At 46.1% G+C, this 16491-nt stretch overlaps 1 protein-coding gene across 1 annotated transcript in view; it reads left to right on the forward strand.

Moving 5' to 3' along the window:
- Nucleotides 1–6646: 6646 nt before the first annotated feature.
- The window catches only part of CERS3 (ceramide synthase 3), a gene marked incomplete at both ends in the record, with an annotated part of 38203 nt that continues 28358 nt past the window's right edge, over nucleotides 6647–16491 (forward strand). The window contains 2 exons of the mRNA XM_080651581.1: nucleotides 6647–6819; nucleotides 13514–13628. Coding sequence (XP_080507707.1) covers nucleotides 6647–6819; nucleotides 13514–13628 — 288 coding nt within the window. The remainder of the gene's footprint in view (nucleotides 6820–13513; nucleotides 13629–16491) is intronic.

A 16491-nucleotide genomic window follows, 5' to 3' on the forward strand; every position in this document is an offset into this window, starting at 1 on the left:
GTGCCCGCAACCCAGGTACATGCCCTTGACCGGAATCGAACCTGGGACCCTTCAGTCCGCAGGCCGACGCTCTATCCACTGAGCCAAACCGGTTAGGGCACTGGGACCTTTTCTTACAGGGCCAAAGGAAGCACGGCGCGGAGAGCGGCCCCAGGGGCTAGCCCTGGCTTGAAAGAGAACTTGACCATGTAGGTGCCAAGTGCCTGGTTGGCATGTTAAGGGTTTATTAGTTTTCCTGGAAAAATGTGCCTATTGTGTTTGCCTGCGATGGGAAAGTCTCGCCCAGGAGAAAGCGATGGTTGGCCAGAGGGCCTTTCTAAGCTGTGAAGTCAGTGGGAGCCAAAGGCAGGAGCACAGCCTCCTGACAGGCCACGTCCTCCTTTAAGCTGCGAGCGCACTCTGCGGACAGCACTGGAAGGGGGCAAGGAGACGGCGCGCCCTCCGAGTTGGAATTTCAGAGGCCTTTCTGACTTGCTCAGAATAACTTCAGCGCTTGGTAATTAGTATTCGAATAAGCACATCGAGATGATTGGATTTTTCCATCAGGGCAGCCTTGATCCAATCAGGATCGGAGTAAGAAAATGCCGGCTAGGAGGTGCTCTGAAGAGTTCAGGAATCACAGCTTTAGGAAGCTGTAGGGGCTGGCGGAGCCCCCAAGGAAGACCCCCTCCCCGCCCCCCCAGGGCTGATGTGCAGAGTCTTCGTTGCTATGGAACCCACAGAACTGGCTGGAAGCCAGCCTGCTGGAACTTGCTGGAGATCTGCCCTCTTTGTTCACTGGGAGTGTCAGCTGCCACAAAACTCCTAAGGGAGGTGCCCTCCCTGGGAGCCCTCCAGGGCCAGAAGCGCCTTTCTTTCTTCCGCCGTCCTCCCCACCAACCTCTGCTGGCAAAGAGGAAGGAGTAAAGGGAGCAGGCCCATTTCACAGAGCAGGCAAAACGGGTGAATTGTCCCTAAAACCCATCCTCCACCGGCGCTCCAGACGGGCCCCCCTGGCTCGGTCTGAGCAGCTGTCTCTCTTATTTGTAGATTTTGGTGTGTGTTTATTTCAGAGAAGAAGGCAGAGAGGGAGGGAGGGCGGGGGGGAGGGAGAGAGAGAGAGAGAAACATCAATGATGAGAGAATCATTGATGAGGTGCTCTTGCACGCCCCACACTGGGGATGGAGCCCGCAACCCAGGCATGTGCCCTGACCAGAAATCAAACCGTGACCTCCTGGTTCATAGGTTGACCCTCAACCACTGAGCCATGCCAGCTGGGCAGAAGTTGATTTCTCTTGCATGTAACAGTCCGGGTATCACCCCCCTTTCCAGCTGTCAGGAAAGAAGACAGACAGAAACCAGGACACTTGGTCTTTAGGAATATTACTCAAATCAATTCCTCGCCTGTGTCGCTGACCCAGACCCCACACGGCCACATTTGGCCACGAGGGAGGTTGGGAAATGTTGACTCACATGACAGGGCAGCCACGAGCCTGGTAAAACTTGGGGGTGAGGGCCTGTGACTTAAAGGCAGAAGGAATGGATACCTAGGACATCCTGATACCCCTCGGTGACATCTCTGAGGTGACACCATGCTTTTGTTGCAAATACTTGAGTTTTTCTGTTTTTTTTGCCTCTAAGTCTGTTCTGAATTTCTTCAAGGCTTATAGCGATATAATTGGAAAATTTAGTATGAGAGAATTACTTAAAGCTGTTTTGATCTTGCTGTAATTTAATCACTTCTCTACACAAAGTACAGTTGTTTTTGCTTTTCCTCTGCAGTTTTTGAACATTTGCAGGCCTTTATGCACCAACTGAATCATAACAAATGTGCTCCCGAGTTAAGTTGCCCCGACGCTTGCACTGGCTCATCCATGTGAAATGGCCCGATTTAAGATGCTCTTAGAAGTAGGATTACAGTTGGCTCTGTCCTTGCACCGTGGACAGAACGCAAGTAGGGGCTCCTGTTTTCCTTCGTGTTTTACCTTAAAGGCATAACCAGTATTTTGGGCCAAGTTCACAGAGTTAGTTCCAAAGAAAACACAAACAGACTCAATGTAGATAAGCGTGTTTGCCTGACCCCTGCTCCAAGTTTCAAAAATCGTTTGGCAACTAAAAAAAATGAAGTTATTTGTAGATAATTAAATTAGATAACATTTTTGGCCATAACATCTCTTCTTGATTTTTCAGGCCCAGGAAGTTTCCCATCCATTCATTCAGCAAATCCTTAGTTAGTGTCTATGTGTGCAGGCTTCGGGCATGCAGTAGTGGGCAGGCCGGGCAAGGTCCCCACTCTGCTGGGGCTGACTTTCTCTCTTTTTAAAAAAATTTCAGAGTGGGAGGAGGAGAGAGCAAGAGATAGAAACAACAGTGATAAGAGAGAATCATTGACTGGTCACCTCCTGCACGCCCCACACTGGGGATCGAGCCTGCAACCAGGGCATTTGCCCCGAGTTGGGAATCAAACCATGACCTCCTGGTTCAGAGGTCGATGCTCAACCACTGAGCCACACCAGCCAGGCTTGACTTTCTCTTTACCGAGGACCCTGGCCTCCCTGTAGTCTGGTCACCTGACCTCCAAAGCTCTCACTTCCTCTCGCGCCCTCCAACCATGTCATCCCCTCAGGTATTGTGAATGTGGGTTGTAGAATGTCTCTTCCCTTCATGTACCTTACTTCAGTTTGACATGTCTAACTTCCCATTTCTCGTCACCGTCCTCTGTCTGAGTGACGTTTTCTATTCGGTTGAGACATTTTCTTGTCACTCCTCCACTCGAGAGAGATGCTCTGTAGGGTTAGTTACCTTCTGAGAGGATGGATTTGCAGCAGGCCGTGATGTGGGAATGACCGGAAACACTGGAAGCCCCAGCCCACCTAGGGAGCTCCTACCTCAGCAAGGGTTCAAGCGCTGTAGTTTCATTTTACCTTTTTATTGATTTCAGAGAGGAAGGGGGAGAGAGAGAGACAGAAACGTCAGTGATCAGAGAGAATCACTGGTCAGCTGCCTCCTGCATGTCCCCTACTGGGGATCGAGCCCACAACGTGGGCATGTGTCCTGACCAGGAATCAAACAATGACCTCCTGGTTCATAGGTCGATACTCAACCAGTGAGCCATATTGGATGGGCAAGTGCTGTATTTTTAGTACTTCACCAAAATGTTGCTTTAAACAGTGATCACCGTGCGGCCCCCATGGGTTTATTTCTCCATTCCCAAGGTTAGATTTAATGGTGTTCATCCGAGAAAGTGGCTCAGCAGGCTTCCTGCACCCTGTTTGCTTCTGTATCCATGAGGTCAGAAACGAATGAGTCAGAAGAGCCTACATTAGTTAGTCTTCCTGCAAACGACTGGCAGCTGGCGTTGCAAATAGGGTTTAGACATTTCACAATAATAGCAGGTGGGAAAACACAGCTGGGCTATGATGCCACGTCCATTACCGACACTTCCCTAAATAGAGAGAAATCAGTGCAAGCGTTTTCCTTGTAAATATTTTAAAAAACAGCTTTAAATTTTTTATATCCATAAAAATTGCAGTCCATAAGAAAGTACAAGCGATGGGAAAAGGGAAGTTTGAGTAACTGATGAGAAAAGGGAGTGAATGAATTTGTCTATTTCCCAGAGAATACCAAGCAGAGAGACTGAGGAGTTGTTAACTGAGCTGACAGTTTTTCAGGTGCCAGAGAGGCCCAGAGTTCAGCCAAAGAAATGAGGATGAGAGATGGGCTGCAAGTTGCATGTGGGAGTCAAACTGTCCAGAAAGTGACCGAGTCACAGGAAGGCCCCCCCCCTCCCACCACCGCCTCCCCCCCCCACCCCCCCCACCCCCGCCCAGCAACAGATTCATTGTTGCCAAAGCTCAGATTTTTTTTTTTAGAGCAGTAATATGTGGGTTTTTGGAAAAATATATGTTTTTATTTATTTTTAGAGAGAGAGGGGAAAGGAGAGTGATAGAGAGATAGAAACATCAATACTGAGAGAGAATCAGGGATCGGCTGCCTCCTGCACGCCCCCTACTGGGGACGAGCCCACAACCTGGGCATGTGCCCTGAGCGGGAATCGAACCTGTGACCTGATTCATGGGTCAGTGGTCAGCCACTGGGCCACGCCGGCTGGACTGTGGGGTTTTTTAATGCAGGCATCTCCCTATGTCAGTCCTTTCTAATTCTTTTTCCATCTGGATATTGTCGAAGTATTGCAATGCTTAGACCAGGGGTGGGCAAACTTTTTGACTCGAGGGCCACAGTGGGTTCTTAAACTGGACCGGAGGGTCGGAACAAAAGCATGGATGGAGTGTTTGTGTGAACTAATATAAATTCAAAGTAAAGGAGCGGAGGGGAGAGCAAGAGAACCGGATAGAACAGCCGGATCCGGCCCGCGGGCTGTAGTTTGCCCACGGCTGGCTTAGACGGTTAGCACAGCACGAAGGTGTCATTCCGCTCCCCGTGTCAGCTGTGGGGTTTGCATCCCACCCAGCGTCTTGCTGAGGCTGTATCAGGGAGGCCGCAGCCCCTTTCACACTGAACGACCAGAACAAAAAGCCCTCAGTTAGCAGTGACTGTGAGGGCCACTGTCAGATTTGAAATTTAGAGCCGGGTCAGAAATGGGGGAGGCAGAGAAGGAAAGGGACAAATGGGTGCCCATTGTCAGCAAGATGAGATCAGAGGCTACACAGAGGGACAGGCTGCCAGCCCCCCCTCAGTTATTCCCGGCGTCCCTGCTTCTCCAGTATGCTGTAGAAGAAAATCCTAACCCAGGCACTTTTGCTAAATTTAAGGTTCACGCAGCGGAACTGAGCTGTCCATTTCAATCAAGAAGGTCAGGAAACGCTAGGTGTGGCTCAGTGGTTAAGCGTCGATCTATGAACCGGGAGGTCACCGTTCAATTCCTGGGCACATGCTCGATCCCCAGTGTGGGGTGTGCAGGAGGCAGCCGATCAATGATTCTCTCTCGTTGATATTTCTCTCTGTCCCTCTCGCTTCGTCTCGGACTTCGTGTCAGCCAGTGCTCTCGGTCGTAGGCAACCGTGTCCACCTCTTGCCATCAAAGCAACGGACTTGATTGGCAGTGACTCGCAGTGTCGGAGGGTGGGGGGCCAGACTTGGATGACTAGAAACAAGGAGGTCAGGAAGGCCAGCAGGCGGGGAGACAGCTGTATTTTTTAGTAGCTGCCGCCGCTGGACAGCGCTGTTGGCTCCAGGCTCAGAGTCCTGAGAACAGCATCCAACTGGCCAAGCCGAGGCCATCCCAGGCCGGCCGCCAGCAGATGGGGAACTGTCCACCTTGGCTTGGACGGTGGGAAAGATGATTTCCCTGCTACCGTGAGGGCCGGGTGCTGGCTTCCTCCACGTGGCACTTGCGGTGCGCGGGGGCAGAAAGGTGGCTCGGACGGATGGCAGAGGCAGGGGCAGAGGCCTGTGGCCGTGCGGAGGGGAGGCTAATCGCACAGAAGGTTTTCACTTTGATGAAGTCCAACGTAATCTGTTCTTTATTTTGTCGTTTTGCTTTTGGTGTCCTACACGAGAAGGCTTTGCCTAACCCAGGGGTGGGGAACGTCCGGCCCGTGGGTCATATAAGGCCCAAGAAATCATTTGGTTTGGCCCTGCCAAGGCAACCGCAGGAGGGACTCAAAATTCAATAAATCTAGGAGCTGTTTTCCTAGCAACATAAATGTATAGTAAGTGAATTATATTAAGCAAATGATGTTATAAATGTCCAAATGGCCCTTGGCAGAGAAAAGGTTCCCCACCCCTGGCCTAACCCGGGGTCACAGAGATCTCCTCCTGTAGAATCTTCTAGCAGTTCTATAACTTTAGTCCTCCTTGTCAGGGCTGTGATGCATTTTGCATGGCTTTTAACTCTTTTGGAGCAGCAATAATGGATGTTCAGTGGCAGCTCGTGAAGAAAAAGTGAATAATGAAGATTTCCTTATTTTCTCAATTTGAACGGCATTTCCCAGGGGCCCACCCTCAACTTCTGAATTCTTTCCATGTCTGTTTCCCTTTTAATGTGTTTGGCTATCGGGCATTGAAGTTACTATGGCTCTCAACACATCTTGATTCATTGCTCACATGTGGTGCGCAGGGCATTATTCAGAGCAGCGACTCCTACATAATCCCCGTAAGCTGTTCATTTAATTATTTAATCAGGATGATAAAGTTTAGCTACTCATTTATTCACTGAATTATAAATGTTACAATAAATATAAATTAACAAGTATTTATATTTCACTGGACAAATTCACCTGTACTGCCTGGAATCATATTTTAGGAGTGACCAAACTTTCATATAGCAATTATTATAACAACATTAAAAAAAAATCTTGCCCAGCCGGTGTGGCTCAGTGATTGAGTGTCCACCTATGAACCAGGAGGAGGTCACGGTTCGATTCCCGGTCAGGGCACATGCCTGGGTGGCGGGCTTGATCCCCAGGGTGGGGCGTGCAGGAGGCAGCTGATCCATGATTCTCTCTCATCATGGATGTTTCTATCTCTCCCTCTGCTTTCCTCTCTGAAATCAAGAAAAATATACTTAAAGAAATACTTGTTGACATGGACTAATTGGAGTGAATTTTAATATGAAGTAAAATGTGCTTGTTCTGTTTCTGACGGAGAAGTTCTTAGTTTTATTTGTCTTGCAAATCTAATGTGTTCTTTTTCTGTCTCTCTAGAATGTTTCAGACGTTTAAAGACTGGTTTTGGTTGGAAAGATTCTGGCTCCCTCCAGCAATAAAGTGGTCAGACCTCGAAGATCACGATGGACTCGTCTTTGTAAAACCCTCTCATCTGTACATGACCATCCCATATGCCTTTGGCTTGCTGATTATCCGACATTTCTTTGAAAAGTAAGTATTGCTCGTGTGTCTTTCCTTCCCATGCCCCTTCCTGGTCCCAACTGTAGAATGAGAGAGTCCTGGTCAGATCCTTGAAGAATCTGCTGTTCAGAGGTTGCCGCTAATGGGGTGCAGATCCTGGGGGGGGGGGGGGGGGGCTGTGCATGAAATCAGTGCACACCAAGTGTTACCTAGGAGCCGAACAAATAAAAGCAGAAACAAGTGCTTTAGTTGCACAGTGAGAAAATTGAGGCCGAGAGGTTAAGTATCACAGAGCTTATTAGGGTCAATGACAGCGTGGGAGCCCAGCTCACGTTCCCTGGGCCAGGTCTGTGACAAAGGACCCGCACCCCGAAAGGCAGCGTTAGAGAGCTGTGATTAGAGGGTGCGTTATCATTTCCAAATGCCAGAAAAGAGCAAATATGGCTCCTTAAAGAGCAAACTTCATCTTGCTGTACTGCATCGTTTACTTTAAAGGTTTATTGAAAGTTTTAATAGCCACCCTTCTTTCCAAGGTATAAGGAAATCAAAGAAAAAAGTAGAAATTTGCTTTGTCAGGAAAAGCACACTTCTTTTCTTTTTCTTAATTTAAGCAGATATTACTTCCAGCCTTCTTATTAAAACTGCTCTAGTGTCATGATAACAGGAGATAAATGTCCATCTGTAATCTCTGTAGCTGTCTCTGTTTCAGAGATTACAGATGTCTCTGTAGCTGTCTCTGTTATTAGCACATTATTTTTTTGGAGCAAAAAGAATATTTGAATGTCAAGAGTTGGAAAAACTTAAGACGAAATCTGATAAAGATCATTTTGTCCAAGACTAACCGTAATGCAGATCATATGTGCATAACCATTTGCAGGGTCCTTATCTCAAGAGTTGGTTTGACCAGCTCTGTTTCACGGGCTGCCCCACAGGTTTCCGTCCAAATAGCACCTTCACGTGGGCCAACCGCGTGCTTGCTGTCGGAAGGCAGAGAAAGCCCCCGATGCCACGAAACCCTAGCTGAGAACATCTGAAAATGTGCCTCCTTTGTGACAGTGGATTCTGCTTTTTCCTCAGATGTTTGGATGCGTCAGGGAATGCATATGTAAATAAAGTAGGGGTCCCCCTGTCCACCCCATTAGCCAGTTACTCCTCTCTGGCCTGCAGTGTCGCTTTGCCCGGTGCTCTCTGCATCTGGCACCCAGGCCCTCTGCCTATTTGCATTGCAGATTCCCTACCTTTCTGGGTGGACAGCTCCATTTGTTAGGTTTTGATCCGGACAGAGAGCTAGAAAATTCTTTCGGTTGCCAAAGCAGCGCAGCTGTGCAGGACCAACTTGTTCGCCTTGGTCTTGGCCTCGCCAACAACAATTAGGAAGGACTCCAATCCCCTGTTAATTCCCACGACCATTCCTGATGCCTCTCAAGGGACTGAGTCAAGTCAGCATCGCCTTTATAACTTCAGCTCCCAGGCACTCACCCGGAGCTCTTTCCGTGCTGTGGCGCTGCATAGCGCTGCGTGTTGTTCCACGCGTCTCCCCGCTCTTCATGCACGGGAAGTAAGGAAAGGTCACCACGGGAGAGAACGCAGGCTTTTAAAAACACGTATGTTTTCTGTCCATTTCAGAGAGGAAGGGAAAGGAGAGAGACAGAAACATCAGTGAGAATCTTTGACCAGCTGCCTCCCACACGTCCCCTCCTGGGGATCAAGCCCACCACCTGGGGCGACTGGGAATTGAACCGTGACCTCCTGGTTCATAGGTCGCTGTTCAACCACTGAGCCACGCCATCTGGGCGAAAGCATGCTTTCTGAAAAATAAGTTATATTTTTTCCAGGGCTTCTATATCGTTTGTATTAGATTAAACCACTTATGTCATAAATAAAATATTACTGACACCTGGCGTTTGAATAGAAACTTATAGTTTAAGAGGTACATAAACTCACAAATGGTGTCATCTCAGTGGAGAAAATGAGAGGTAAGTGACCCGGCCAAGGTGAAACAGGACGTATGTAAGGAGGAGATTTGGGACTTGAACCCACTTGTTATAGCATGAGGTTTAGGGTTGTTGGTTTTCTATTTTCCCCATAACTTCTTGGACTTTCACAATGAACTACCCCTGATGGTCAAAGAGAGTCAATTATTATCTCTTAGGAATACAGAAGACATAGCCTCAAGGGATGATAGCAAATGTGAAATTTTCTGAACTATCTTAAACTAAAATTCACGTAGCCCTAGCTGGTTTGGGCAGTGGTTAGAGCGCCGGCTGGCAGACTGAAGGTCTAGGTTCAGTTCAGGTCAAAAGCACATACTTCGGTTGCAGGCTTGGTCTCAAGCCCTGGTCAGGGCCTGTGCGGGAGGCAACCAATCGATGTGTCTCTCCCACATCGATGTTTCTCTCTCTCTGTCTCTCCCCCTCCCTTTCACTCTCTCTAAAAAGCAATGGAAAAATATCCTCAGGTGAGGATTAACAGCGAAAAGAAACGGATGTGAATTCGACACTGCGTTTCAGCATATCCTGTGTTTATCGCGAGAAGGCTTCCTTCTGTTGTCCTAGGAATTGTGACCAGGCCTGGTGGTTTGGCTGCTCACTTTTACCCTGAAGTGCTAGCCAGGAGCCATTTAAAACCAGGAAGCGGCGCCCCTCCCTTTTCTCCTGTAGAGAGCCAAGTGGAGACGGATCTGGTACAGGACAAGCAAGTCCCTCATTTGAAAGTGACGGACATTTGCTTTGTATTTTAGGATTTCCTTTCCTTACAAACGTTAGTTTGTGGCTTATGGTTGCTTTTGTGTGTGTGTGTGTCTGTGTGTGTGTGTGTCTAGAAGTGCAGTTTCTAACCAGTGTACCCAGGCACTCTGCATTGATGTGTCTCAAGTGTGATTTAAAGGGATCTACTCAAATTTAAACACTTGTGGAATAAACACATTATCTCAGAGTAAATTATGTTCCCAGAATAGTCCAAGGCAGGGGTGGAGCTGGGAAAACCAGAAGGTCATCATTTTTCTTTCACTTAGTTGTGCAGTGAATAGATTCCGCATCTTTATCGCTTCTCCTCGGCAGCACAGGGCGCCGTGGGACAGCAGGCCCATCATTCCCTAAGGAAGGTGGGTGCAGCGATCTACAGGGGTTCAGGAAGGCTTGCTAGCCCGGCCGGCGCGGCTCAGTGGTTGAGCATCGACCTATGAACCAGGAGGTCATGGTTCTATTCCCGGTCAGGGCACATGCCCGGGTTGTGGGCTCGATCCCCAGGAGGGGGCATGCAGGAGGCAGCCGATCCATGATTCTCTCTCATCATTGATGTTTCTATCTCTTTTTTTCCTCTCCCTTCCTCTCTGAAATCAATAAAAAAATATATATATATATAGTTTTAAAAAACGATTACTAATGTCCTCACTGAAACAGTCTCCAAATTTGCACCTTAGACTTAAGTGTCATTGAGATTGCATTGCTCCAGGCATTCTGTTTTCTCAGATAAAAGCCTCTCACCAAACTCTGGTCAAAGAGCCTTCCAATCCTTAGGAGCAAGGAAGCAGCCCCATGCCGTGGGCTGTTGTTCCTGTGTAGGAGACGCATTGAAACCTCATCTGCTTAATATCTGCCTAGGCCCGCCTGCCTTTTGTTCAATAAAATAGTATTGAAAAGAGGGGGGACCTCTGGGATTGCAAGGCTTTTGGCTCACAGGTAACCCAGGCCGTGCCAGGTAAAGAGGGGGCGATTGGGGTGTCCGCCTGGGGCCGTCTGAAGGCTCGGTTCTGCAATAGCAGCAAACCTAAGAGACCCTCTCCTGGTAATTAACCTCGCTCCGAACCATTTACATGGGAGCAGAAGTCCATGCGCTGTTTTTTTCTTTTTTCCCTCTTGGACTTTTTTCTACTCCATATCAATAAAACGCAAGTTCAGGCGAGCCTGGACATGTTAAAAAAACAAGGCCGTATTTCTCTTGTTTAAATTAATATAGATATGTTTCTCATATCACCAAGTATGCTATGGATGTGTGTTTATCCACTGTGTATACTTATCCACATGCTTACTCTCACATGACCCTTCCGAGGGAATGTTACACTCATCTGGCTTTGAGATTGGCTGCATTCCCTCACCACATAAGTCTTCTTGGCTCAGTTCGGCTTTGCTTTTTCATTTCTTTCTGATTTCTTCATTTCTAACATTCGGGGAGATAGCACTGAGTGATTCTGATGGAGAACACTACCGTATGAAACCGTTTTGTATCTGTGTTATTCTAGTGAAAACAATGAGTTTGTTCTCCCGTAACAGTTCTCCACTAGTAGGTTGGATAAATGAACCAATTCCACTATTTATCCAAAACCCTGTCAGACACATTTTTGAGACTTTGTTAGTTTTAAGAACACATTAGCTTTTGTTTTATTTGGACCTTTTGTGCAAAGGGGGAGATAATCGTATTTCCCCAATCACGGCACGCTGTCTCTTGTCTGTGTTCAGTAAGACCTCTTTTGATTGATTGATTGGAATTAACTGTTTCACTGATTACCTTTTATCCTCAGTTCCTAGTCCCATTCCCCTCCCTGCTGGGTTCTCATGTTTTTGATGGCTTTTTGTTTGTATGACCCCATAAAACATGTGCATAAACGTAAATTGTATGTATTGTTAGCTGACACGGGGTACGGCGATGAGACCTTATTCTGTTGCTCCTTTTCCTGAGTATGGCGCTGTGGTTTATGATCTGTCCACATGGCTCTGTGTGCATCATTAGCTTGTTTTCCTATGTCTCTGACATGTATGGGCCCTTTCCAGGAGCACTTAGTCCATCTGGAAGTTGGACTGGTTTGTACATTTTATCAGATTATCCTAGGAAATTTTTATTCAACTCCTATGGTTGTAAAAAAATGAATTGGAGGGCTAAATGGTCATTCATAACGAAAATTTCCAGCATTTAATCAAACACAGAAACTCCTCAGTAAGGATAAGAATAGATTGACCTGGCAGAAGATGGAGCCTTTGTTAGAACTGAAGGAAGAATTGGGATCTATTATTATTTTTAAAAAATTAGTTTTATTGAGATATGATTTATATAACAAAGTTCATCCAAAATTGGATGCATTTTGACAAACGTATACAGTCATGTAACCATCACCACAATTATGACATGGAAGATTTTTATCAGCCGAAAAACTTCCCAGTACCCCATTCAGTTCGCCTCTCTCCTAAACACCAGCTCCTGGCAATCACTGACACGCTTCTGTCCATATAATTTTGCCTTTTCTGGATTTCCTATAAATGGAATCCTATGGATTATAATCTGTTGTGTCTGACTTGTTTTTACTTAGCATAGTGCTTTGAGATGTTTACCCACGTTATTATATGTACGTATAGTGATGCCTTGTCACGGCTGAGTAGTCTCTCAGTGTGTGGCTATACCACAGTTCATCTGTCCTCTAACTAGTTGTTGGAAAGGTGGACCATTTACACTGTTTGGCTATTACAAATAAAGGTGCTATGAACATGTGAGTACAAGGATTTGTGTGGGCATATGCTTTTTTTCTTTTGGTAACTAGCTAAGGTGGTTGCTCTTCAGAAGACGTTATTGATGTTTGTATTTCTGTACAATAGATTGTTAGTGGACAAGAAAAAGGAATGAACTCTGAATACATCCAAATAGCTGGATGGACCTCAAAACCACTAGGCCAGGTGAAGGAAGCCAGATATGAGCAACCACATGTTGTCTGAGTACATTGTATTTAGTACCCAGAAAAGTCAAAGCTCTAAAGACACATCCGTGATTGCTTGGAGCAGTGGTGAGAGAAAACAGGGATTAGCAGGAAACATGCATGAGGAGTCATATTGGGGTGAAGAAAATACTGTAAAGCTGACTCATGGTGCTGAGTGCACAACTTGGTAAATTTTCTTAAAAAAAAAATCACTGAATAGTAGCCCAGCCAGCATGGCTTAGAGACTGAGCATCAATCTATGAACCAGGAGGTCATGGTTTGATTCCTGGTCAGGGCACATGCCCGGGTTGCAGGCTCCATCCCCAGTAGGGGACATGCAGGAGGCAGCTGATCAATGATTCTCTTTGATCATTGATATTTCTCTCTCTCTCCCTCTCTCTTCGTCTCTGAAATCAATAAAAATATATTTTAAAAAACAAAAACAAAAAAAGGACTGGTAACTGTAAACTCTGGGAGTAACTGTAAACTCTGGCACGTTATTGTATGGGATAGAAAATGGTACAACCACTTTGGCAAACAATGTGCCAGTTTCTCATAAGGTTAAATAACACACTTGATGCACCACCCAGCATTCCCATTCCTAGACCTTTACCCAAGAGTATGACATTTTCTCAAGTTAGAACTTTAAATAGGAACATAGTAATTTCTGTAAGATAATATCTCCAAATAAAACTTGTAATCTCAAAATATTTATTTTAATCTCTAGGAATCCTAATAAAGCTCTGAGTGGAATGGCTTATCCAAATTCCTGGATCTTGTGTATGAATATGTTTGAATTAACATAAAGTGGACTATAAGGAACTGTGCCAGTATTTTATTTTTCAAGGTATTGCTTGCATAAAAGGTTTCAAAATTTGTTCTCCTTGAACTTAAGGCAGATAGCTGTCGGCCGTGGGTAGTCCAATGACAACACGAACCAGTGACTGAGCTTTCCTTGGGAATCCGAAGTCACCACCTGAGTTCTCTGGTGTCATTGTGGCTTCATTATCAGACTTTGAACCGTCTTTCATGTTTTTGTAGATTTATCGCCACGCCTCTAGCAAAGGCTTTCGGTATTAAAGAGGAAGTTCAGAAGATTATACCAAACACTGTCTTAGAGACTTTTTACAAACGCTCTACGAGGAAACCATCTGAGGTAAGATCATATTTTTTTTGGAGGGATTTAAACATCTTCTTTCCTAATGTTTCTGTCATCTGGAGCTTCCCTCATCTGTTGCAAGAAATCGGTGCCAGTTAACTGGTGAATGATTTGGTCCATTCAGATTTTTTTCTCTATTGATAGGTTTTATAGCATTACAAGCATAGTATAAAATGGCAAATATCCTATCTAATAAAAGAATAATATGCAAGTGGACCACCACTCCAAGACACAAGATGGCAGCCCCTATGTGGTCAAAGATGGCTGCCCCCTTGTGGACACAAGATGGCCGCCACAAGATGGCATGCAGGGGAGGGCAGTTGTGGGCAGTTAGGGGTGACCAGGCCAGAAGAGGAGGGCAGTTGGGAGGGGCCAGGTCAGCAAGGGAGGGCAGTTAGGGGCAATTGGGCCGGCCGGGGAGCACTTAGGTGTCGATCAGGCTGGCAGGGGAATGGTTAGGGGGTGATCAGGCTGGCAGGCAGAAGCAGATAGGGGCAATCAGGCAGAGGCAGGCAAACGGTTGGGAGCCAGCAGTCCTGGATTGTGAGAGGGATGTCAGACTGCCCTCTGGGATCGGGCCTAAACAGGCGGTCTGACATCCCTCAAGGGGTCCCAGATTGGAGAGAGTGCAGGCTGGGCTGAGGGACACCCCCCCGTGCACAAATTTCATGCACCGGGCCTTTAGTCCATATATATAAAAGACCGTTATGCTAAGTGTCTGTCCAACCCATCGCTATGACGCGCACTAACCACCAGGGGGAAGACACTCAGTGCAGGAGCTGTCATGATGCACACTGGCCATTTACAGAGAAACGGCAATGCAGACCCTGCGCCTGCAAAACAACACTGGCTTCCCCCAAGTGGGACACAGGCCCCGCCACCATCCCCGAGTGACACCCCACCAAATCGCAGCCGACGCTGCCGAGGCCCCATGGTGCAAAATGTGGCCCACAGCCCAGCCCAGCCCAGCCCAGCAACTGTTGCTGTGGGCGCTGGATAATGGCCTCATGTAGCAATGCCGGGCTTCCTCTCCCTAGCAACAACTAGCCTCCTTGCAGTTTCTTCAGCCCAGGAACACGACTTGCTTCGTAGCCAGGTGCAAACATTTCACACTTTAACCAATTGTCTGTGAAGCGTGTTCCCATGCCTCATCTCATTTGATTCTCACAGAAGTCCTGGAGTAGGTAGATAGGACACTTGGTGGAATCCTATTTTCTTTTCATTAGCCGGAAAACACAGATTTAGGAAGCTTAGAAACTTGACCCGACTGAAAAGAAGTAAGAAATGGTGGACCTTGAAAATGACTTCAGTTTTGTCACTGCACAGAATATAGTCAAACACTGTTGCAGTTAAATATTTTACCCTTTGTTCTCCCTGTGTGATCTACAATAATCATCTGCTTCGTGTTGATATTTACTGCTGTGTTGCTGACAATTACCTGAAAAAGAAGTTGGGGTGCTTCACTGGACTGGGAAAAGTTTAGCTAAATCAGAAAGCAGGTCTAATTAAGCACGTTTATTTATGTATATAAAGCTCTCGCGCCAATCGCATGCGTGTGTTTCAATCTGTCATTGTTGATCATGAATTTGGTTGACACTTCTATTATAGAGAAAGGGCAAATAGCAATATTAAAATATTTCTTCTAATTAATTTCCTTTCAATGTGCACGAATTCGTGCACCAGGCCACTAGGTCTAATATAAAATAATAAATGTGAATAGTTGGACTATTGTGTACAACTCTAATGTTGAACACTAACAATTAATGCCATAACTTGAGTATAAAGATCAAAATTTCATTTTTAATGGTAGGATATAAACAATATGTACTGCTTAAAAGAAGATCACTATGAAGGTAAAGTAGCCCATAGCTGACAGTGGTGATGATGTGGCACTATCAACATTCACTCCTTATGAACCTGTCCATTGTGAAGGCTTTTGTGTGAAGGACACTTTATTTTATCCAAGGCCTCAACACAGAAATCTGCTGTGCCCCTGCCTGGTCCTTAGAGGTAGAATTTTTAAGAGTCACAATTCTCTTCACGATGCAGGATGTCCTTCTCAAAATGTAGTGTACTACATGTCTATGTACCATAGAAGAAGTTTTTAATCTAATAGTTTAAAAGAAATAGTGCCCAGGCAGGTCTAGATTCTTACATTTATGGAGACAGCATTGATGAGAGAGAATCATTGATTGGCTGCCTCCCGCACACCCCTAATTGGTCTGAGCTGAAAGGGTTTTAGGGATTAGGTAATCTTTTCCTTCATGATCCAGGCGAGGAAGCCAAGGCCTCTTAGGAAGAAAGGGGATGCCCAAGGTCATGCAGCTGAGTGACCTTGGCTGAATCTGTAGCGGGAACCTGGCCCCTGCTCCCCTCTCCAGCACTGTTCCTGTTATGCCCACGTGCCTTCTTTGCCTGTGAATAGAATATTAAAAATGTGTCTCAGAGGCTGGAACACCGGGAGTAATTGTTCTACCTCAGTTCACGCACAGCGTGGACATTTGTATCACCCTCAAACCAAGAAGAAAGATGAAGGAAAATAGGAAGATCTCTAACTTACATTGCTTGTAGATTATGAAATCGAGGCAGTATTTGCAAAGCAGATCAAGATTAACAAGTTGTCCAAAAAATGCCCATACATTAAAAGTACTGGCGCTTGGGAAGACAGACTATAATAGAGGAAGGCAAAGTACATGACTTCCTAGTGATTTCAGATGTGGAAACAAAATAATCTCATAATACCTCCCATAGTAACTTGGCCAGTGTCATACCAATAGCGTTTTGTCTGTATTTTGTCTTACACATAGCCATAAATTTGGCTGAGGTAAGACAAGTTGCTGGGAGAACTAAAAAAAAAAAA

The sequence above is a fragment of the Plecotus auritus genome (assembly GCF_963455305.1).
Source record: "Plecotus auritus genome assembly, chromosome: 15".
NCBI lineage: Eukaryota > Metazoa > Chordata > Mammalia > Chiroptera > Vespertilionidae > Plecotus > Plecotus auritus.